The 24,509-nt window shown below is 38.1% G+C and overlaps 2 protein-coding genes across 2 annotated transcripts; both read left to right on the top strand.

The window, feature by feature from the left end:
* Window positions 1-402: 402 nt before the first annotated feature.
* Window positions 403-7,964, top strand: LOC116193654 (alpha-mannosidase At3g26720-like). The gene is made up of 27 exons (XM_031522398.1): window positions 403-725; window positions 827-910; window positions 1,017-1,155; window positions 1,341-1,585; window positions 1,716-1,835; window positions 1,989-2,075; window positions 2,173-2,244; window positions 2,496-2,609; window positions 2,870-2,970; window positions 3,057-3,150; window positions 3,263-3,436; window positions 3,548-3,631; window positions 3,716-3,781; window positions 3,899-3,955; window positions 4,059-4,272; window positions 4,386-4,516; window positions 4,658-5,098; window positions 5,334-5,381; window positions 5,499-5,618; window positions 5,704-5,769; window positions 6,124-6,236; window positions 6,369-6,453; window positions 6,558-6,668; window positions 6,771-6,866; window positions 7,104-7,151; window positions 7,277-7,345; window positions 7,452-7,964. Exons 3-23 carry the CDS (start codon window positions 1,089-1,091, stop codon window positions 6,615-6,617), a joined length of 2,559 nt encoding a protein of 852 aa, XP_031378258.1. The 5' UTR covers window positions 403-725; window positions 827-910; window positions 1,017-1,088; the 3' UTR covers window positions 6,618-6,668; window positions 6,771-6,866; window positions 7,104-7,151; window positions 7,277-7,345; window positions 7,452-7,964.
* An 11,883-nt stretch (window positions 7,965-19,847) lies between these two features.
* LOC116200147 (dehydration-responsive element-binding protein 3-like) lies at window positions 19,848-21,697 on the top strand. The gene has a single exon (XM_031530908.1). The coding sequence runs from the start codon at window positions 20,554-20,556 to the stop codon at window positions 21,328-21,330; it is 777 nt and encodes a 258-aa protein (XP_031386768.1). The 5' UTR covers window positions 19,848-20,553; the 3' UTR covers window positions 21,331-21,697.
* Window positions 21,698-24,509: the final 2,812 nt, after the last annotated feature.

The following is a 24,509-nucleotide window of genomic DNA, read 5'->3' as shown; positions in this document are numbered from 1 at the left end:
GAGACCCCAATTGAGCCGCCCCCTACAGTCCTGCATAGCAGACAGCACATACCAACCGATATTTTTATGAGCGATTTTACTAAGTGGCCGTAACCCATACTATTTCTTGATATCAAATGAGGTTAAAGAAAATTGAAATGACATAGAAATTTTAATAACTAATGAGCGATTTTACTAAGTGGCCGTAACCCATACTATTTCTTGATATCAAATGAGGTTAAAGAAAATTGAAATGACATAGAAATTTTAATAACTAATAAAGGAGTACGGTATTCCAATCACAAGTATTAAACACTGAATCTCTTTATTACCAAGTAAAGATGTGCGTTGCGCTACACTTTCTTTGATAAGACTCTCCATCCTTCCTCCACAGCTTAAAATTCAGCATTTGCAAACAACCACCTGGGAGCTTCTCATTCCAACCTCTCACTCTCCATCTGTGCAGGTACATTGGCAGGGAGACCGAAAAGAGGCAGATGGCGCTTCTGAATAGAGCGCCCTCCTCCTCAGTAGTGATTCCATCACCGGTAGTAGTTGTGGTGGTGGTGGCAGTAGTGTGGAATCTGATGATAGGTACTGGGGAATGCAAGTACATGTCGTATGACACCACGTCGAGAATCGTGCCGGGGAAGATCAATGTCCATTTGGTTCCTCATACTCATAATGATGTTGGCTGGGTGAAGACTGTTGATCAGTACTACGTTGGCTCCAACAATACCATTAAGGTGTACTTGCTAGATGCTATGTATTTACATCCCTCTTCCCCTTTCAATCTCCTTTTCTTACTCAGTGACTTGACTGTTTGTGCTGGGTGCTGCAACTGCAGGGAGCATGTGTTCAAAACATACTGGATTCTATAGTCCCGGCGTTGCTGGCTGATAAGAACCGAAAATTCATTTATGTCGAGCAGGTCCATACGTAGAATCTCTAAGTTAATGAATCTATTTTGTTGTTCTGGCTCTGCAAAGATCGATCTGCAATTCTCGATGTGGCCAATATCCTTCCTTTTTTGTAAGGCTTCTGTGCAGGAAAATTTGAATTGTGCCTCTCGCTTGACATAACACTGGCTTTCTTCCAACGGTGGTGGAATGATCAGAGCGAGGCAGTCCAAGAAGCGGTCAAGAAGCTTGTCCATGACGGTCAGCTCGAGTTTGTGTATGGCTTCATCTCAATTGCCTCATTTGTTAGGATGAAACAAATAATAATAACAATAATAATAAAAGTACAGGATTCGAGAGAGACAATTAGGAAATTAACTGTTTTACGACTTGATGCACTGCACAGTATCTTATACATCTCTGATTCCTTCTGCTGGTTTTGAGATTCTTCATATGTTATAGATAACACGAACAAACTGACATCAACATGGTTGATGAGACGTGTTTGGTGGGGGTTGGGTTGGTGGTGCAGAAATGGAGGTATGTGCATGCACGATGAGGCCACGACACATTACATCGACATAGTTGATCAGACTACGCTGGGCCACAGATTCATAAAGGAACAATTCAGCGTGACACCACGGGTTGGTTGGCAAGTAGATGCCTTCGGGCATTCAGCTGTGCAGGCTTACTTGCTAGGAGCAGAGGTGACTGCCTGCTCTGCTGTCTTTGCTCTTATCAGTTCCCGATGGATAAGAACCTGACCCTCCTCAAGAATGTTTCTTATCTGTGCTATGTGCGTACTACAGCCTAGCCTTATTTTGACCCTGGGGCCAGGTTGGATTTGACTCTCTCTTCTTTGGGCGGATTGACTACCAAGATGGAGCTAAAAGGAGGGACGATAAGAGCCTTGAGTTCATCTGGCAGGCATCTAAAAGTCTTGGCACATCTGCACAAGTTTGTACTTTCTTTTGCCACCCTACCCCTTTGAAGATTCGATTTGATACTTCATGTTTCAACAACTCCATCGAACTGCTACCTCTTCTTCACCTCTTTTGCCATGAGGAGCTGGTTCTGTTACTATCTCTAATCTTTTACTGCCTTCTGCAGATATTTTCTGGTGCATTTCCAAAGAACTATGAGCCTCCAACTGATAACTTCTATTACGAAGTTAATGATGAGTCCCCTATTGTTCAGGTCACTATTTTCCACCCAAACCTCCTCCATGGTTTCCTCTCAAGCTTGTTCCTTAATTCATCTGCTTGTACTAAAGACGTTCTTTATGCTTTTGAAGGACAACATTAAATTTTTCGACTACAATGTCCGTGATAGAGTTGATGAGTTTGTGTCTGCTGCAGTAGCACAAGTAAGAGTTGCATTATTTTCTCACATCAGTCGTAGAAGATTCTTTAGACTTGCTGTCTTATAGCCTGGGCCTGATTATGCTTTTTTACATGTACAAATCATTTGAATCAACGAACTTAGGATTTGATAAAAATGCTTTAGTTTTATAGCCATCAATACGACAAGGGCAAGAGATCTTCTTGAAATATTTATCATTACTCGTCGACAAGAGTTCCTGGCCATGGCTTACAGGACATTAATTTTCTTCCTCAGGCCAACGTTACTCGCACAAACCATGTTATGTGGACTATGGGGACAGATTTTAAGTACCAATATGCACGCACCTGGTTCCGGCAAATGGATAAACTCATTTATTATGTCAATCAAGTCAGTGTTCCTTCAAATATCATTATGGTCAATATCTTAGTTCCACGTCACTGATTTCTCCAGTCCAGGGTGTATGCATTCCTTCGTTTATGGTGTGCACTTCAACGGCTTGGAAGACCCTAAAAAATGTCATTCCTTTCTGCAGTGTCGTAAATCATTAAACAGTTATCTTCGTAGTACCCATCAAAAAATTGACACATGTTTATCCATGCTTGTCTTGAGTGTGACTTTTGGACTTCGGGATACCTGCTCGTTGACAGGACGGGCGCGTCAATTCCCTATACTCAACCCCTTCCATATACACAAGTGCAAAGCATGCGGCAAATGAGTCCTGGCCTCTGAAAACAGAAGACTTTTTCCCGTAAGAACCTAACTCAGAAATATTTACACAACGAAATAAAGGAAGAAGTATCAATCTTTTCATTTGTTCATGCATATGTATTGCAGATATGCAGATGCGATAAACACTTACTGGACGGGATTCCTTAGCAGTAGGCCTGCTCTCAAGGGCTACGTTAGAATGATGAGTGGCTATTACTTGGTGCGGAACAAATTCTGCATTTTACATGTTTTGGCCTTATATGTCGGGGAAGTTTCTAAGTCGAGATCACAATGTGTGTGTGTGTGTATATATATATATATATAAACGATAGGCTGCAAGGCAGTTGGAGTATTTCAATGGAAGGGCGGAAGCAGGAACAGGGCCTTCCACGGACTCCTTGGGTGATGCTTTAGCTATTCTACAACATCACGATGCAGTGAGTGGCACGGAGCAGCAGCACGTCGCTGATGACTACGCCAAGCGTCTCTCCATAGGCCACACTAAGGTTTAAGCATTCACTTCACCGAACTTATTGCAAGAGCTCACCAGTATTTCTGCCTCACAGCATTAACACTTCCGGTCCTTTCCATGACTGAGTTTATCATACTTTATGAAGGCTGAAGAAGTTGTTGCAGCATCATTCGCCTGCTTGGTGAACCCATCGAAATCCTGCAAGTTTCAGCAGGATAAGTTCCAACAGGTAACTACATTTGGTCTCTACAAACTTAATTCTTCCTATAGTATAGTAACGATTCGTTCTTTTTGCTGCTTTTCTATGAACTAGTGTCCGCTACTCAACATCAGTTACTGCCCACCATCGGAAATCAACCTGTCAAGTGGGAAGAAAGTGGTGAGCAGCATACCCTTACTTTTTGTCCTGGCAAAATCCACATTTATTGGTAGCAGATTTCCCATACAAAATTTCTAGTTCCACCTCCTATAATTGCTCTTGATGGTTCCTGCATAGGTCATCGTCGTATACAACCCCCTCGGATGGAAAAGAGAAGATGTCGTAAGAATTCCAGTGAGTATTTGCCAAGCATATTCTTATCTTCTTTTTCTTTTTTATAAGAAAGAGATGAAAACATAAGCAAAGTATGCAAATTGTTTCCCTACACCTAATGCAGGTTGTTGACCGAAACGTTGCTGTTCGAGATTCTGATGGACAAGAAGTTACATCGCAGCTTCTACCTATACCAGATGCTACTATCAGCTTAAGAAGCTTCTATTCAGCAGCATATTTGGGAAAACCCTCTGATGTGACTCCTAAATATTGGCTTGCTTTCACTGCATCCGTAGCCCCTCTTGGTTTTAACACCTATATTATTTCAAGAGGGAAAGGTACGGGTAGCACCTATATGCCTCTGCAGCATAAAACAATATATTTATGGGACGAGACTAACTTTTGTTTTGTCGTGACTTTTTTCTCTGATGAGCTTGCGTTATTATTGTAGCTGCTATTTCAGAAAGGCAAATAGTAGGCAGCGGCCTCAACAATACCCTGAAAATAGGGTCAGGAAACTTGCAACTCGTCTATTCCGGAAGGGGAGGAAAGCTAGTTCAATACAATAATAGTAAGAACATGGTAGGTTCTCTGTTCTCCTATGCCCCGAAAAAAATGCTTTTACATGCTATCAAGAGGTTTGTCTTTCTCTTATTAGGGAGTCATGGTAAAACTGCATAGTTTTTATAATCTTTAATTTACTTTGGATGTCGACTTTGAAAGGTTAACGCAGCTCTAGAGCAGTCCTACTGCTTTTATGCAGGAGATGACGGATTCGTGGATTTACAGGTAAGTTACTTCCCATTGCCCACCAATTCCGCATCTCTTAATTTATGCAATATTTTGCCCTTGCAAAAAACTTTGGATAGGCCTCCGGGGCATACATCTTCAAACCAAATGGTTCATATCCCATCAAGCATGAGACGCTGGTACGTAAGGTTTTTCCCAATGGACATCTTACAAATCAATCAGTTACCCTTATATTCCAGCATTTGTATCTCTTTTGCCCCTCTTCTCTACATATATCTTTCAATGGATCGTAGACACAATAATGGCAATTTAATAATGACAGAGGCCTGCTACTCTGAGCAGGTTCCTTTCACGGTTTTTCGCGGGCCAGTATTGGATGAAGTACATCAAAGGATCAACTCGTGGATATACCAGGTGATTCATTATCCATGCCACGTGACTTTTTCCTTTCTAAAAGCTTCCTACAGAGTGCTCTTAGGCTCGTTTGCTGTTATACCTGTGAAGAAGCGCTGAAAAGACGTGTAGCTATGTGTAACTATGTTACTTTCAAAAGATGATGGGACACCAAAAGCTTCATTTTCTAATCTGAGGCCATGAGGGCCGGACAGGTCCCGTCGAATATTAGCGGTTAACTGGAATGCACTTGCAGATAACCAGAGTTTACAAGGAAAAGGAGCATGCTGAGGTGGAGTTTGCTGTAAGTTCATTGGGCTATGCATTTTATAAGTATACATTCACGTCAATGTTGGAGCAATTCATTATGATTACATAGGTTTGGGGTAAGACTAAAGGTTTTGTTCGAGGCTCTTCCCAGGTTGGGCCTATCCCGATTGATGATGGTATTGGTAAAGAGGTTGTTACTCGGATTACAACTACCATGAGAACCAATAAGACATTCTACACAGATTCTAATGGCAGAGACTTCCTTGAAAGGGTAAGTCCATGGGTAGCAGATCGAAAGACTCGCTGCTATTAGCATTTAGGGTCGCTGATTGCTACTAGGAACAAATTTCATGCAGGTTCGAGACTTCAGAAAAGACTGGGACCTGCAGGTCAATCAACCGGTTGCAGGAAATTATTACCCTGTATGTCCGCTCTTCTTATGTGTTAAGTTCATGTATTGAGAACCCGAAATAGATGTTTCAAGGAAGTCTTATAGGCATTTAGCCTGTATTCTGGTCTATCTTGCCCAATATGCTATTTCCGGGTGATCTCCCACCAGTCCAGCAATGATCTCTCTGTTTGGATTGAGGGAAACAGAGGGAAAGGAAAGGGAGGGGAGGAAAGGTTGTATGGGAGTTTTTGAAAATTCTATACAACTTTCTCTCCCCTCCCCTCCCCTTCCTTCCCTTTCCCTCCTATCCAAACAAGCTAAAACAAACTCAGGAGTGAGACTGGGTATTTTAATTTTCTCTTACTAGTTTTTTCTTCCTTTTCAGATCAATCTTGGAATTTACATGAAAGACGACAGCCACGAGCTCTCAATTCTAGTAGACCGATCTGTTGGAGGATCAAGTATTGTTGATGGACAGTTAGAGTTAATGGTCCACAGGTCCACTGTTAACTCTTCATTTCCCTAAATAATTCTCCAACTAAGTCAAATTACTTATGTTTTTATGTTTTGTACAATAAATGTTCATACCTGCAAATTCGGTATTTATATGAACGTTCCTTCTACATGCAGGAGGCTATTTCGTGATGATTTGAAGGGAATCGCAGAAGCACTAAATGAGACAGTCTGTGTCCTTGATGAGTGCATTGGACTAACGGCAAGAACTTTTCCGAAACTTATATATTGCATCCACTACTCTCCATATACACACAAGCACAGATAGATACATGGCCGCCTCTGATAGGTATATAGTTTGTGAAGGTTGTCAGGAAATACTATCTTCGGATTGATCCTTCAGGTGAGGGGGCCCGATGGCGTTGAACAGTTGGTCAGGAGATATATTCGCCATTCCTCCTAGCCTTTTCAGTCCAGGTTGGAATAATCTGACATGAAAGAAGCATTCTCGTTACAATTCTCATGCTCAAACTTCATTCCTGAAAGTAAGCCATATTTATATTTCCATGACTGCTGCAGGAAGGAGATGATTTGTCAGACTTTCATAAACCAACCTTTTCTGGATTTGCCCCTTCTTACGTGCTCCCGGACAATGTTGCCCTAATAACCCTCCAGGTTTTGTTTCCAAGAAACATTTCCTTCCATAGTTAAGGGGATATCTCGATTTTAGCATGATATTTTTCGGTCAACAGTGAGTTAGACTTAAACGTACTTGAATGCCTAAATAGTTATGTATATACATTCTATTGGTTCCCCGGTATTGATTAGTCAGACATATATACCATTCCCATGTGCCTCAGACAGCATTTACATCTGCACAGCTTAGTCGTATGTTCTTACATTCATTTGCAGGAGTTAAAAGGAGGGACAGTTCTCATTTGGCTGGCACACTTATACGAGGTTTGTCGTGTTATATTTTGTTTGGGAAAATAGTTCACAATATCCACACTTGCCGGCTTATTGTTCTTTTACAAAACTTATCATGCTCATACAATTTTTCCATGACTTCGCCGTCCCACCCCAAGATTGGAGAGGACATGGACCTTTCAGTTACTGCAAGTGTAGAACTGAAGAAGCTGTTTCCAGACAAGAAGGTTAGAACTTTAATGCTTGGAGACTTCGTTTTCAGGCAAAAGTTTGTCAGTGTTGTGCTATGACAAAGATACCTGGTATGATAAGGATACCAACTAATGATTCCAGATAAGCGGAATAACGGAGCTCAACTTATCAGCAAACCAGGAGAGGGCAGAAATGGAGAATAGGAGGCTCGTGTGGAACGTAGAGGGCTTTAGAGGAGGAGGAGAGCCTGAGGCCAAGCCGGCAACTAGGGGAGGAGCAGTGGATCCAGCTGAGCTGGTGGTGGAGCTTACTCCCATGGAAATCCGGACATTCGTCCTCAGCTTCAGCAGTAGAGAAGGACAGTGACACGAGAGGAGTGCCGTAAAAGTGACGATTCTCTGAAGCTCAGTCCAGCACCTTTTTCCCTCGTGATGTAATAAGAATCAAGTAGAACCTATATTATATATCTCTAGGTTTCGTGTAGTGCGAGATGGTTGCCTCAAAGGCTCAAACGAACAATCTGTACTGCCTAGTTCAGCATTAAAATCACCTCTGTGTACGTCAAGAATGGAGGGTGCCCAACACAATATTATTTGCAGAATCAATATATATCTGCTGGGATCACTCATCTGTCAGCCTGAAACGGTTCCAATCCACAGAGAATATGATGTATTGTTACATTCGTCACTATGTAACGGATCAATTACATGGATTAGAGAATTTTGCGGGGCTTCACAAAACGATACTATTGAATTTAACTGGTGCAGCTGCTGCTGATTTATCTTCTTCCTCTTCACGACGTAACTGATATAGCTAGCTAGCTGATTGAAAGAGATGGCTGTCGTAGTGGTCACGTGAAATATATTTGCTTAGATGACAACCATCTTCGGAAATCCAGTTCCACTTCATTTACCCAAAAAACAAAAGAAAAACATTTTCTCTTCTGATAGTTCTGAGATCGACAAGCCGACGAAACAACATGACATTAGAGATGTGGTGAAAAAAAATTAATAAGATTGTATTAATTAAAAATAATTATAGTAATTATTCGAGTGATTAACACTCATTCCTTTATTACAATTTAATTGTTACTTCTTTAAGTCACATGGTAGAGAAAATATTGGGTGAGTAATACATAGTCAAGTGGTTGTGTAAAACTTCATCCCCGAATGACAAGTAGCTGAATTACACAAACTCTCTTTCTTCTAGACACATGTCATTTCGGGTTTGAATTTTACACAACGACTTGGCTGATTAGAAAAATCTTTCCGTTTGTTGACCAATCCTAAGATTTTGTTTTATCATGCGATTAAATTTTCTAAGCAACTTTTTTTTTTGAAAAGACAAATAAAATTAATTTTGATTCCCCTTCTCATTCCATGGGGCCCAAGGAATGAATGATTCCCCTTTATGGGGGAATCGGTTCGTCGACATATGAGAAGTAATTTTAGCTATTTTTCCAAAGGGATGCTTATATAGAGGTGTATGTGGAAAACCTAAAATCCAAAAACCGAAAAACCCGATCCTAAATACAACTCGATCGGGTATTTTTCAAAGTTGAAAAAACTTATTCGGTACAAGTAAGTCCCCTTGGAATGGACCATACCCATTGTTGATGTTTGTTTGAAAGGAATCAGGAACCGACTCCATTATATATGTAGTCGCTACAAGTAAGTTTTGTCTCAGTTTTTGCCAAATAGATTCATGTCTATAACTAGCGGGATGCATATATGGCACCCATAGATTTATGGATCCCATTTTGGCAAAAAATGGGACCCACAAACATTCCACGCATGCCATATGTATTCCATTAGTTTTTGACGGAAAATATAAAGACGTGTCATGATTGATATAAAACTTCTAGTTGGTGCCATGTCGTGTAATTTTGAAAGTTTATATCACAATTGACACAACCCTTAAAAGGTTGTGCGATACCATGCAGTTTGCCCTTTAATACTCTAGCTTGGTTTTGGATCATAATTACTCAATTATAGCTTACAATTATATACTATATAAGTGATATTCCGAATATTTTTTTGATAGGTTGATATACCGAATATAAAATCACTAATATTATGTTAACAATCATTAGGCATATAAAATTCACATGAAAATACGTATTAGGGGAAAGGATTTTCTTTTTTACTATATTAAAATTATAGAAGACATTGTTATCATAATTTCGGGAGATCGAGTATTAAAGGTTATTTTTCCTCCCAACAAGTGCACTTTTTGGAACTCGAACTTGTGTTTTTCTCCTTATGGGATTGGAGCTGCCAACGCCCTGCTAGTGAAAAAATGTGAACACTCTACATGTTATGCATACATACATATATATATATAAATATATATATATATATATATATATATTCTTGCATATAATATTGAATTATATGTGTATAAATTTATAATCTGAGCTAACAAAATTCGTTGGGCCTAAAGCCCATTTAACCATTAAGCTCATTTTCCTTCTTCCTTGTTAACCTCCCACCGCCTATTCTCTTTCTAATATTTTATTTGGTCTTTTTTTTTTGTTAGATTCTTTGCTCAGTGGTTAGACTATATCCATCCACGGTCTTTGATTTGAGTCCCTAAAGTGGGTCTATCACTGTCATATCATTTAGAAACACACTCAATAAAATGAGAGACTCATCATTCCAACTATCGTCTCTATTTTTTTAGTCTTTTCATGAGCCCACATACATATTAAATAAAAAAAGACCAACTGCTCCTTTTTCAAAGAGCTAAATGGCTCTAAAAAAAATAAAAATAAGGGGAGAGGAAAGCTTCTGAAAGTAGCTTTTCCCTGCGTCTCTCATTTGAGAGACACCCCAGCACAGAGTCTCTAACCCGGACGTCTCTCTTCGCACCACGTTAGCATTAGAGACGCCCCAGAGACCCGCGCTGGATGTAGTCTTATGTGGCATTCTGTCCGAAACAAAGAGAGAGAGAGAGAGCGTGCGAAGGAAGAGCTGAGAAGAAAGGGAGATTGTGGAATATAGTCGAGCAAGAGTGTTGAATTTGGACATCGTTTTGAATGGAAGTGCCCAACTTGTATTCCAATACCGGGTATGTTTAGGTATTTTGTTGAATCTCTTTCTCGATTATCATGAGCTTTCCTCGTATGTGGTTGGGTGTATCTTCTTATTCCTTGGGAGTTATTGAGCTAGTTAAGTTATTGAATTCGGAGAAATTGGAGGAATGGGTCATTCGAGTTGGAGATTGATGGTTATTTGGGGTGGAATTATTGATACTCTTGACCCTATTTACACCCGTTTTTCGCACCTAACGGCTTTTATAAGCCCGTGACGGACTCGATGACTTAATGAGCTCAATTAGTCGAATTTGGGTTCATTCAGGGCCCACAACTCGGCATTTGCATTCTTGAGTACATGAAGGGGCCTGTGTTACGAGGCAGCTCATGATCGAGGACTTGAAGACCCGACTCGAGGATCCACGGCACTAACCTACTTGGATAGCCGCTGGTGGAAAGGGCATTCGAAGAAGAAGTCATGGAGGTAATTAGCTGGACTGATCAAATCATTCAGCTGAGGGCATGATTCCTGGTCCTCACAAGGGAGGATTTCAATCCTTTCCATAACGGTATGATTGCACGAATTTGTACATTCATGGAGACAAGTACGTGACTCTACATGGTAGCGGGAGACATTTCCTCGACTTGCACACCACACATGGGGAGTTAGCGCTACACATTTGGTCATTAGCCGGGTAAGGGAACAAGTTCGATTTATTTCTATATTTAGGTTGATGCATGCGACTAAGGCAATGAAGGACGGCTGGTGCCCTAATTATGATAGCCATAGATGTTTCCATGAATAGAAGTTCTTCCATATGGGGATTCCTAGAGGGTTTAGTATATAAAATATTATAAATATGAAATTTCCATGTAATTAGCTAGGGGGCAAATTCACTTTCTTAATTTAGCCAGTTGCTAGTGCAACATGATTTTATTGCTTATTGTTGCTTATCTCTATGTAATAAGGTCGAATTTCTACTTGATTAGGGTTCCTAAGTCCATCCTATAAGAGTTAGCAGGTGTCATCATTGTAGGTCTCTCGACAACACAAATACAAACCGGCTCCACGCTAACGTATCGTTACTTTTCCTTTACATTTCTTGTCATTTCAATTCCGTGATGTTCTTCGATATTTCAACATCCGCTCCGTACCTTTCAATATCTCTTTTCTTGCACCACGCTCTTCCTATATCTACCTTCCCACACATGCATCTAAATAGCTAAATTCCCGCACCATACCTTTCATCTTACATCCGAAGCTCTCGGTTCCATCTTCTCCACCGTTTCTCGCTTCCAAGCAAGGATCGGGCAATCTCTTTACTTCGGCTTCAGGGCTGGAGGTCTTATCATCAATCAATTGCATTGGGCGAGTCGCTTGCATCCCGTGCAAGACAATTAGCAGCTCAGCTGCATACTGTTCAAGCTGGCTCATTAGCCGCTCCTTCCATTACAAAGCTTCAAAGTGTACAAGTCAAGCACCCGGGGATAGGACTTCGACGGTCTGACCCTCAAGACCATTTCATCGTCTAACGCATTTGACACACTGTCGCGCGAGCGTGGTTTTTAGGCTTACATCGCCAACTTCGGAGTCTTCTGGTAGTACACTTGGCTTGGGACCCAATCAGGATTGGAGCAGACAATACACCGTTTTATTTGGCCGATGAGCCACCTAAAGTCACCTACGGGGTCAGGATACTCACCGCCTAAGGATTTAAATTTGACTTGGTCTTTCTAACTAGAGAAATGAGTCTAGAAGTTTTGTTATGATATCAGAGGTCTGCAAACCAATAACTCGCCATTTTGGTACTATCATAAGCTCCTAATAGTTCTAACACTTTTTATTCGTTAAAGTCAAGTTATTTAATCCTACGGTCGGGTCTATACGCGCGAATGTATAAGAAAATTAAAGAATGAATTATAGACTCCGCATGATATGCGTACTTATACAATTATACAGTCCAACTCCAATGTGCTTTAAAATATCGAAAATGGTGAAAATGTAATGTTTTTTAGTCGGACTGTATAATTGTATAAGCACATGTACTATGCCGAATCTGTAATTCATTCTTTAATTTCCTCGGACATTCGCGAGTGTAGACCCGACCCTAAGATTTAATAACTCGACTTTAATGAATAAAAAGTGTTAGAACTATTAGAAGCCTATGAGGATATCAAAAGGACGAGTTATTGGCTTGCGAGCCTCTAATCTCATAACAAAGTCCTCGGACTCATTTCTCTTGTTAGAAAGACTGAGTCAAATTTAAATCCTTAGACAGTTAGTATCATGACCCCGTAGGTGACTTTAGGTGGCTCACTGGCCAAATAAAACGGGTTAGTAGCGACTCCAATCCCGATTGGGTCCCAGGCCACGTGTCTAACAGAACATCCCGAAGTCGGAGGCAGAGGCCTAAAAACTCCAATCCCAAAGTCTTGAGTAATATATTCCTAAACTGGTATCTTTATTATCGTATGTTATATTTTCATGAACTGCATTGTCATGGTTATACTGATATTACGGATCATGGATGCATTTTATATGACTGATTATGATATGATTGAACCCATAAATGATTCGGCTAGATTAGGTTTTAGTTATTCACTAGACGTCAAGCTCACCCCCAAACAAATCCTTTCGGTTATTTTTACAGGTCAATGCAGCAGTGGGAAAGCATGGCATTTTATTCCGAATTATAGTTATTCGATCAAGTTTGTAATTATCGAACAATCCGAATTTTTGTTGAAAAGTCTCATTTTATCACAATTGTATTGAATTTGTATTTATCGAGTATTTCGAATTTGTATATGTGAATTTTATCGGTGTTTATTGTTTTTATTGAAAAGTTTCGGGATGTTATAGGGACACCCAAACCTTTTGCATAAGCAAATCCTGCATTTCCATATGAAATTCCTTAAATAGCATTCTAGGTCGGTAGGTTGATTTGGGCAACCTAGGTTACTCTATTCTATTTCACGGGATAAAGACAAAATAGTAAGGGAAAATTATTATTAAAAAATAATTGTCATAATTATTAAGAAAAAGTATGTGAGGGAATTTATTGTAAAATTAGAGAAAAAGATAAAAAATAATAATGAATAGTACGAAAAATTTTGTATGAAAAATTAGTTGTAATAATGGTTAGAAATAAGTACATGAGAGAATTTATTATTAAATTAAAAAAATAAAAAAAATAATGATTTTGTTGTTTGATTGAGGCAAAAATAAAGTAAAACGGAGTATAGTAAAATTATGATTTGGAAACCAAATAAACCATGAGTTTCTCTCTAACTGAGTTAATAGTGGTGCGTTGTGTTTTTTTTTTTAATGCTGTCTTTCTTTTTATGTTTTTGGATGGCTAGATTTTTTAGTTGCATCTTGTCCTCAACCTTATCCGTTTGATTGTATTGTATCATTTTTTAATTGGAAAATGCTTATGTGGCATTTGATTTGAAAATAAATTGATTCTTACTAAACAAATAAATAAGTAAATACATAATTAAATAAAAAGACTTGAAGAATCGCAACTACGAGGAAGAGGAGGAGGGGCAGTGGGTGCCCCGCTGGTAGCCACACCTGCTCTTTTGAGGTCGTCGATGACGATCTTGTTACAAATTAATATGTTTTGTATCTAATTATTACCATTTTTATTAAAATATTTTACCCAATTGCTACATTTGAAAAATCTTTTTGTACTAACTGGGCAATTAATCCTATATATGCTTATTAAACATGCACGTAAAGGAGATTTTCCAATTTTTCTTTAAAAATTATAATAAATCAGTTGCAACCTGACCTATTGCGTGGGTACTTGAAAAGGTTAACCAAAATTAATTTATTTAATAGTATGTAGAAATTATTAGATTATTGAGAGAACTATATAGAAATTATTAAATTATTGAGAAAACTGTCTTTGTCTCCTACTAATCATTTTTATATGTAGTTATGAATCGGAAAAAATTTAATATTTACTCGAGAATCAATATTTGCTTTATAACTTTTAGTATAATATAAAGAATGCTCAATTAATGTGTGGTTTGACACACAATTTCGAATATTGTGATAGAGAAAATTTACTAATGGGAGAGTTTTATTGTTGCTGCGCCAAGCCTTCCACGAAATAGCATATTTGGCAAGGGCTTCCGGCTTGAATCTGAACTTGTGAGGACTCATTGGGTTTCTTGATATCAAACGATATAATTGATATTTGAATTTTATTAATCTGCGACGATAGTGAATTGCTTTCGAATTGCAGCAATCATGTAGATCACCAATGGGAGGCCCAAATAGCATAATTGGCTATCATTGCAAAGGGGGACAGTGGACCGGGCCCAAGGAATCAGCCCAATTTTAGTCAGGCCTAAATTTGTCTACTCAAATTTTAATTATTTACTCCGTGCACAATCTACCATTTATTTATATCTTTGTATTACTAATTTGATGATAATTGAAATAATTCAACTTCAATTAATCTCAAAATATGTTATATTTACCTAAAATATAGGTAATTTATTCATACGTGAACTTATTTATTTATTTATATCACAAGATATTCTCTGTTTATTATTTAAGAGTAATTTGCGTTCGGTTATTGACTTGTTCTGGATATGAAGTTATGTATATAAATATCACGAGATATGAAGTTAATGAAACCTTAGTCCTATTCGACAAATTACATGTATAGCCTTTCTTTTTCTGAAAATACCAACATGTACAAGGAATTATTTATATGTGCTCTCCAAGATCAAGCAAAGGACTGTACCTATCAAGGAGGCGGCATCGCGTTGAGATGAATGATCAGCTTTTACAAGTAGGGCAGTGAATCTGTAGGAAATTTTACGGTCCTTGATCTGTATCGATCAGAAACTTTAAGGATTGTTATAACAATATGGCATCCATGACAATATAGACCATGCATGTAGTACATCTCCCTACTGTATTTATGAAATTGATTAAAGATTCATTGCTGTTTCTTATATTTTTTAATCTAAAATCGATAGGTAAATAATATTGTTGTGTAATGTAGCGAATATCCGTTGCTGTGCTCAGAAGTGTGGAGTACGTACATTTATGCTGAATTAAAGACGACATAAATGATCGAGAGAGGAGTTATGGCTTTGCCTCGAAGATTTGGGACCCAGATGAGTTGTAACCCCAAAATGTTTGGTACGATACTAATAATTTATATATATATACATATATGTATGTATATGGTGAGATTGATCGATACAACTACTACCAGCACATCTTTGAATTGGACCCTCGTTGATGTATCATGGAACCCCCCATTCATTATAGGCAACGAGGACTCTCTCGGATTTTCCGATTTTCTTTCTCTTTTATTTTCTCTATATTGGATTTTTGGGGTTCTGTTTAGCTAATTAGAGGGGGGGGGGGGGGGGGGGGGGGGGGGGGGCCTTGAACTGCTGACTGAACCTTCAATTTTCCTTACTAATCATTCTCGAGGACCGCCCCCCCAAAATTGGAGACTCTCATGACTGTACTATGCTTTAGGTACCTCACTGGAGTTCTTCCAAACATACTATTTTCTTTCTTTGTTCAATTAGAAGAGGTCCATAAAGAGTACAAGAAATTTCACCAACGAGAATTAAATTCATAACCTTTTAGTTTTTAACGAGAATATATAACATAGCGCAATACACCTTCTCGATTTTAGATGTGCATAGACCCCTTTTTCCTTTAAGATTCTCAATATCAAATCAATACTAGAAATTTATCTGTGCATAACACAAGCTAGCCCATGTGTACCGCGCTCGGATCATAATTACTTTTTCCAATACGATCATGGATGAACTAATTTGGAAGAGAACGAAAAAATTAAGGGTAAAAAAACAAAAAGTAAAAATTGGAGATGAAATTTAAAAATAAAACAAAACTAATGCGATAGAACTGGGATTAGGAAGTTGAGAGGACTGAGTAAATTGAGGAGAGGTTGACACGTGGGAGAAAAACGAGAGAGTATCATAATACTAAGTTTACAATATTATCCTTCAACTCCTCTATTTTATTTTAAATCATATCATATTTAAATTAAGAATAAGAGGTACATTTGATTTTTCAATCACATCCTATAAATAAAGTGGTAGTTACAAAATCGAACTTTCACTTAAATAATAGTATAAGATTTGGTATATTAACATTCAGGTGCTCCACGTTTATGTAATTTTCGATTCTAACTAGTATAGAGATAATTTTTCATTCTCCAGACGGATTATTCAATAAGTAGATCAGGGTTAAGGATAGCGTTTGTGATCATAAGGATTAGATATTGTAACTGGAAGTATGTTTTAGAACTAGAAAGTGTATGCGATGCTTTCTCGATTTTAAGGGAGTCATGACTGCCGCCATGTATGAGTCATGGGCACAGAGTTCCAAGCTCGTGCAACGCCCCGGACAATTAGTCTGGAGCTTTATCACCCAGTGACATATATGAATCATATTTGCAAGATTTTTGTTAATATATCTAATGAGAAACTAGTTAAAAGTAAATATGTGTACCTAATTAAATGCACGATTAGTTTTATATATTCAAATATATCACGATCAACAAGGATTGGTTCAAGCGTTCGGCGCTTGTTCCTTTTAAATAAAGTCTCGGATTTTAGTCTTGTAAGTGGATAAAATTATTGATTGAAAGAGATTTATCCCTTAATGGGCGACTCCACTTGAACAATATTAGTCAGATCCCGTTGGCCTTCTGAATACCATGATACACACTTAAAAATATATACGGACCACGTCCATTGATAAAATAATTTCGCTTATACATGTATTTATATATGGCATACAAAATAATATCTTTGTAAAAGATATTTTTCCCCGTTGTCTCTCCTTTCTTCTTGAAAATTTTGGAACATTGTGGACGTCGAAGAAATGGCAATATCAATGGTTTGAGAAGATATTATGAAACTTGGGCATGCATTTAATTCTGAATTGGATCAATGGGCCAGCGATTCGGTGAAATCTAAGGAGCTATCCAGTAGCTTCCGACCTATATATTGTATGTATATATTGCCTAATGTGACGCTTCCGTTAGAAGGAATATAGGCCTCAAGTTTCTTACTCCCAAACTCTATTGGAACCCTCAATGTGCGTCCGGAAAGCAATTCATGAAAGAGGCCCTAACGTTATAATGATGTAGATCCACACACAGATATATATATATATATATATATATGATATAGCAACATATATAGTCACGGCGGAGAAACATAATTCAGGAAAATTTGCAATGTGAAATGGGGGTTTCTTCTCTTCTCATAGCCCATACATGATGGGAATAATAGGTTGGCGGAAATGACACGACAGTTCCATTTCTGTCATCTTTTAATATATCAGTAACACATTTTATCGTCATTCGTAGTTGACGCTACAATTAGGAAAATTTCATCAAAACCCCTATAGTTTCGTAAAATGTTAATGACTAGAACACATAATGCCCCTAATTTTACTGACATGGCATTCTATTTGGCACTGTACTAGCATTTTTTTTAGTATTTTTATTTTTGAAATAGAAAGAAAAATTGAAATTCATTAAGAAGAAAACATTGGCAGACTTCATCTTGGTTTGGAAGAGGGCACCTGCCTGCCGACCACCAACCCTTCCAATGAGGTTGCCGGTGGCCTCACCACAACCTCGCCGGTGGAGGTGATGGCGCCAAATATGCCCATCCCTAGATCAAGTGGGATATCTGTATCCACTTAATTTCAAGATCCCACTCGATCTTGGAGCGAAGGGGCTTGTCTGACGACAACCACCCTCACTGATGAGGTTGCCGACGACCTTTGAGGTCGCTAGTGACATTGCCAATGGGGTTGGTGGCCAACAGGCATATGCCCACTCTACCACACCGAGATGAAGTATGTCGGTTTTTCTTTTTATGATTTTTCAATTTATTTCAATTTCAAAAATAAAAATATTAAAAAGTGTCATGCCAGTGAATGTGAACACGCTACACCAAATAATATGTTATGTTAGCAAAATTAGGAGTGGATGTGTTTCATTTTAAAAGTAGGAGGTGTATCCCTAACCTTTTATGAAAATATTGGAAGTGCCAGTGAAACTTACCCTTGAAATTAATAATTCTGTGCATGCTTGTTTTATGATATAGTTATTTATAAATTAACACGAAAGGTTTGAACCAATAGATGCGAATTCATCGTGATATAATTGAGACTGAAAGCTTGATATGGAGAAAAAAGAAAGGAACATGTCTCTTATTGAACCAATCATTCTTGATATCAATATAAGTTGCGAATACAATCATGAAACTTTGGTACCATGGCCAATGTATAAGCAATGATGGGACTCTAATGGAAGTGAGTTCGAGGCCTCAACAAACATTGTTAATTTCATGACACAGTTAACTATGGCCAATTACCTCATACGAGAGCTATATTTTGATTGATTTGGGATGGAGAAACATGGCTAGGGAAATTTGCTATGGTGAGAAACATATGATGGAAATAAGTAGGTTGACATGACACGATATTTCTACTTCTGTGGTCAGTTTGATTTTTCAGCACATATTTTGTTGCTGTTCACATGTAGCATTGAAATTTAATAACTCTGTGGGCATGCTTGTTTTATGTTATAGTTCTTTATAAATCAACACCAAAGACTTGACCTGATAGATATGAGTTCGTCAAGATATAAGCGAAACTAAAAACTGGACTATGGAGGAAATGAAAAGGAACATTTTTCTATTATCGAGCCAATTAATCTTGATATGAAAAGAAGTTGCCAATGCAAATCATTAGAGAAGCAATGATGTGACTCCAATAGAATTGAGTTCGCAAAGCCTCAACAAACATTACCGATTATGTAAAGTATTTCATGCATTTATTAGATAAGGTCATGTGGTGCAGTCCTATTAATAGAATATTAACTAAACCCATAAATACAACTAGCAACAATGTTGAACTAATCCTTATACGTTGTTTCAGGGAACATCCTATTTTTTTAGTTACACTGCCACGTGATACAATGGGTATGCATAAAAATACCTTATTGATCTTTATCATCATTCCCTAGCACAACAGACTCGAACTTCTATGTGAATATAAAGAGTCAAGAGGTTCCAAAACGCACACAGCACTTGTCTGATAAAGATAAGGGAATAATGTTGATAGTATTTATCACTTTAAATTTTTAAGTGGATATGTTCCATGTGCGTTTAAGCTTTATGAAATTTCAATAGGTAAAAGAACGGTTAAGCCCAGGTGAAACAGGTAAACAGAAGATCAAACGGTTGAATTTTATTATTTTGGGTGTGTGGGGTTTGAAAATGCGTGGTGGCCTTATTACTTAATAGCAATATATGAAAGAGAGGCCCCACCGTACCTCCGGGGGTGATCCATTTCCTCTATGGGTCCCACTCTCCCTCAGAAGAAAAAAATACCTGAGTAATACATAATTAAGTGATTATATAAAACTATATTCGCGAATAACAAGTGCCCGTTGCACAACTCTCTCTTTCTTTCTGAATACGTCTTATTCGGAGCTAAAATTGTATACAGTCAAATAACTCACCAAATATTTTCTTCTCTCTCTGCCCTCTATCATCGACTTTATTATAAGTGTCCCATTGGGGAGGACTTATTACTTGGGAAATGAGTGGGGAGTGGTGGGAAGTATTAAAAATCCATGGTTGATCAAATTTAGCTCGCCAACACTCTTCTCTCCTCTCCTTTCCTGTTTGTACTTGCTGAAACAAATAAGCAAGCACACATTCCCCTGCTTTCCCCTTCCCTGGGCTTAATTTCGAAGTACAGAAGCGTGCATGTTCGATATTGGTTGTCAGCGGACGCGGTATTTGCCCCGGTCGATAAGTGTGTGGCCGGAAAGTACATAGTTCTAGACCTCCCCTGGTCTTCTTCTCGTGTCTTCATTGGAAGGCTCTTTTGCTATCACTGTCCGGAAAGGTCTTTCTGGGAAACCGTTTTCTGTTCCTGCCTACTGCAGAAAACAAGCTGCTTTGAGGGAACAGTTTTCTGAAAACTGTGTCGCGAATTGTGTACTGGGGGTGGCTTTGGGAAACGGCATTTTGTTCCTTTATTCTCTGTTTGACCCACAAATGGAAAACAATCCCATTTAGCATCGATAAATCCATCCATTGCTCTGCTTCATCTCGAGGGGAGCCACCTGCTGCTTATGGTCAAACTTAAAGGGGCCAAAGGAAATATCATCAATGCCGGAGCTGTCGAACTCGAACTCCGACCGAGAGGCAATCTCGAACTCCCTCTCATCCCCGCCCTCATCCCCTTCCTCTCCCACCGGGTCATCTGACTCATCAGCTACCCCTAAGAAACTCTCCCCCTATGCTGCCAGTGTTAGGAAACTTGCCAGCCATGACGCTGACAGCGACCCGAAGAAGGCGAAGCGAGCTCGGGACACAAGCAAGCACCCGGTGTACCGCGGCGTCCGCATGAGAAACTGGGGGAAGTGGGTGTCGGAGATCCGCGAACCGCGGAAGAAGTCTCGCATCTGGCTCGGGACGTTCTCGACCCCGGAGATGGCAGCCCGAGCCCATGACGTGGCGGCGCTCAGCATCAAGGGCAGCTCTGCCATCCTCAACTTCCCCGAGCTCGCTGCTTCCTTGCCCCGCCCAGCTTCCCTCTCCCCCAGGGACGTCCAGGCTGCTGCCGCCAAGGCCGCCCAGATGAATGAATTCGATCCCGTGTCATCGTCCTCGACCTCTTCTTCCTCCTCCTCCACACTGACTTCTTCGAGCTCCCTGTCCTCCCTCGTCTCGGCAATGGACCTCTCAGAGGAATCAGACGAGTTGAGTGAGATCATCGAGCTCCCGAGCCTCGGAATGGGCTACGACTGGGCCCATCCGAGCACCGAGTTGGTATACGTCGACCCCGTGGACGGGTGGATGTACCACCCGCCGTGGCTGGAAAATAATGCCAGTAATGACTTCGAGGACTGTATGCGAAGTGGATTTGAAGGTTTGCTGTGGTAAAAATAAAATTGTGGGGAAAGGGTACATCTGAAGCATATGAGAAAGTACGGTGGTACTTGTGTAATTTGTTCTGACGTCGATCAATCTCTCACCAGTCCTTTTCTTTCCTCGTGTACTCTCAACCGTCCTTTTCGTTTCTGTTCCCTCTGGTCTTCGATTCCTTTTCATGGTTGCCCCCCTTTGTGGTTTTTATTTTCTCTGGAGGGGCCTAAACTTTGATACCTTTGTTATGATCCACAAAACTTTTCTCCCTGTCTCTCTTTGACACCCTACTAGATGTGAAGGCCAGCTTCTAACTGTGCATAACTTGCTTGTCTTTCTGTGTTGGTGAGCTTTTGGGTGCATATTAGTAATTACATTTTATCTTTCTTTCCTCTATTAAATATTTATTATGTAATATGTTTGGAGTTAACGATAATATGCAAGCAACTCGAGAAATTACGAGATTGTCACTATGCCGAACTCTCTTCGTAACTGTTACCAAGTTCATAGTTAGGAGGATTATTGCAAGCTAGGATAGTTAGATGCATGCATCTAATAAATCTCCCCTTTATATACTCCCTGAAAAGTGATGATATGTGATATAATGGACGTATTTTAGATGATATGATCATTTTGGATGATGAGCCTCCATCCTAAGGATGGTCACAATATATTTATTTTAATGCATTACATTCCCAAAATTACTATTCCAATAGAACATACAAATAATCTTGTGACTGATATAAGCAATATAATGCAAACAAAACATATACATATTCTCTTTTCAGCTACCATTATGTACGAAATAAATTCTCGAAACTAATCATTAACCATTTCAAAGCTTTGAAGATGACGCTTAGGCCTCGTTCCTTTCAACAATCTATCCTAACTTGCAATAATGTATACTGGGGTTATGAAAACGACCGAGTGCCACATCTTCTTACTGTTCAATCATTTGAAAAATCTCCATCAATCTTAAATTCATCTAACAAAATTATTCGATCCCTAAATATCATTCTTTATAACAGTATGCTTTAACTCAATTTTGTGATGAGAGTTATTTCACTATAACAAGTTAACCTAACAATTTACAGATATACAACTCTTCGGCAGAACGGGAAAAGCCCCAATCAATCTGCATCGATCTCCTTCCATCACTAAAGGAAAAATCAAATCTACAAAAGCTTTGTGTTAAAGGTAAAGTTGAAGAGACCCTTCTATGTTAAGTTATATGGGGTAATAAAACAGTTGGAAAAAGAGTATAAAGTTAATCATAAGAAAGGACAATTAAATCCAATACTCGACTTAACAAGGGATTTTCCACCCACAAATTATAATCTCTCATATATATATGTATATAATATATATATATATATATATATATATATATAAATATAAGAAATTATTGCCTACTTGCGGCCTTGCCAAATGGTGAAACAGGGTGAGCCCACATGGTAAATGACTTTACTAGGGGAATCTCACCATGACACTTTTCATTTAAAACTTTTCTTTTTATTACTATTGATTGATTTTGAGATTTTTTATGGCGATGTAGGATCATGGTGATTGGTGATAATTATTGTCCTACATTGGATCTCACTCTTACGAGATCCAACAGTGTTGAATTCTTATCCTGGTCCGTTGGATCTATTCCAACAGTGGAGGATGAAAAAGATCATCATGACCCTATATCATGGAAGAGAATTCCTGATTTTGTAATTTAAATATGAGAAGTCAACAACTAACTTAGATAGGTTCAAATTACGGCCTCCAATCCCGTATCAAAAAAAAAAACAAGAAGAAGAAAAGGAAAAACTCAAAAAGAAAAGACAAAATATCTCTCAAATTTGGGTTCACATTTTAATTTAGAAATTCTAAATTCTTTATGTCAGGTATAAATAACGAGCAGATGTGAAAATTAGGTTTGACATTAGTCCAAAACCTTAGTCATCAAGTACTTAAAAAAGAGGAAACAAAAAAGCTTAAAATTAGGTCAAGTATATGTATGGCTGGCCAAGAGTGTTACAGACAAACCTAACGCTCCCACGTGCTGCATGGACAAGTTTTGTACATATGTTATCTACCATTACTTGGTATTTAATTACCACATTCACATTTTAAGTTAATTATAAGTTTAATTACTTAAAATAATTATGACAATTCAAAGATTCTACAAACCAAATAAACTTAAAATATGCAAATTAAATTATCATCTTTAGCAATTTACGTATTAAATTATTAATGTACAAAAATCAGCTTTATATATAGGAAGTGAAATGACCCTCGCCCAAGTCACCTATCGATATCTATTTATATCTATATCTATCTATATATTAGGCTAAATGAGAGTGTCAAGGGAACTTTCCAAGCCTTCAAATGTCATTCATAGAATTAAAGGAATATATTTTTCTAATTTATTTTAAAAAAGGAAGTCCTCTACATTTATATATATACATATATACATATATATATATATATATTAAAAATAAGGATTAGGTGATGGGATTTTAATAATTTAATATATCAAAATGTAATCTCATTTAGGACCTATTTGTTTAATTTTTAAAATTAATTTTATTTTCAAATAAGTTACTTTCTTAATCAATGCCACTTTTAAAATTTTTATAAAAGAAAATTTCATATTGATCAATAAATTTAGTAACATTTAATTTCTCAGAGGTTCAACAACGTTAATAAACATATTAAGGAAAGTAATTTAATAATCTTTTTTTTGTTAATATATATAAATGAATCTAAAAGAGTTAATCTTGTTAGAATGTTATGGTTTATCCATTTATTTCAACAATTTCTTGGCTGACAAGGGAGAGCGTGTGCTACTGCTCTACATCCTCTTTCTCACGTAAGGCTAGTAAACTTTAAATATTTGACTGTTTGAAGATAAATATATCTAAAAGTAAGTTGTTTTCTTACTTTACGAATATTAGTTAGAATTATAATGAACTTCATCTACAGGTACCTTAAATTCATTTAGAATTTATTTGAATATCCTTTAAAAAAATACAGACTGTCGATTCGCTTGTTGTAATCATGTTGATATATTTGAATCACTGATGTTGAAAAGGCTAAACGAAATAAGGAATATAACCATGTTCACTAGACGGCACTTCACTTTTCACGCATATGATAGAGAATAAATTACGCAATTCAAATGTAAATTAGTTATACATTTTTTCGAT

Source organism: Punica granatum, chromosome 1 (assembly GCF_007655135.1).
Source record: "Punica granatum isolate Tunisia-2019 chromosome 1, ASM765513v2, whole genome shotgun sequence".
NCBI lineage: Eukaryota > Viridiplantae > Streptophyta > Magnoliopsida > Myrtales > Lythraceae > Punica > Punica granatum.
Note: the sequence above shows the minus strand (reverse complement) of the source record. Positions and strands in the feature narration are given on the sequence as shown.

Bases quoted from the DNA above. Each gene is read 5' to 3' on its own strand.
- LOC116200147 (XM_031530908.1), top strand. From the start codon at position 20,554: ATGCCGGAGCTGTCGAACTCGAACTCCGACCGAGAGGCAATCTCGAAC.
- LOC116193654 (XM_031522398.1), top strand. From the start codon at position 1,089: ATGATCAGAGCGAGGCAGTCCAAGAAGCGGTCAAGAAGCTTGTCCATG. The intron at 3,151-3,262 runs GTGCGGAACAAA...TATAAACGATAG, and splicing joins TGATGAGTGGCTATTACTTG to GCTGCAAGGCAGTTGGAGTA. The intron at 6,237-6,368 runs GTCCACTGTTAA...TTCTACATGCAG, and splicing joins TTAGAGTTAATGGTCCACAG to GAGGCTATTTCGTGATGATT.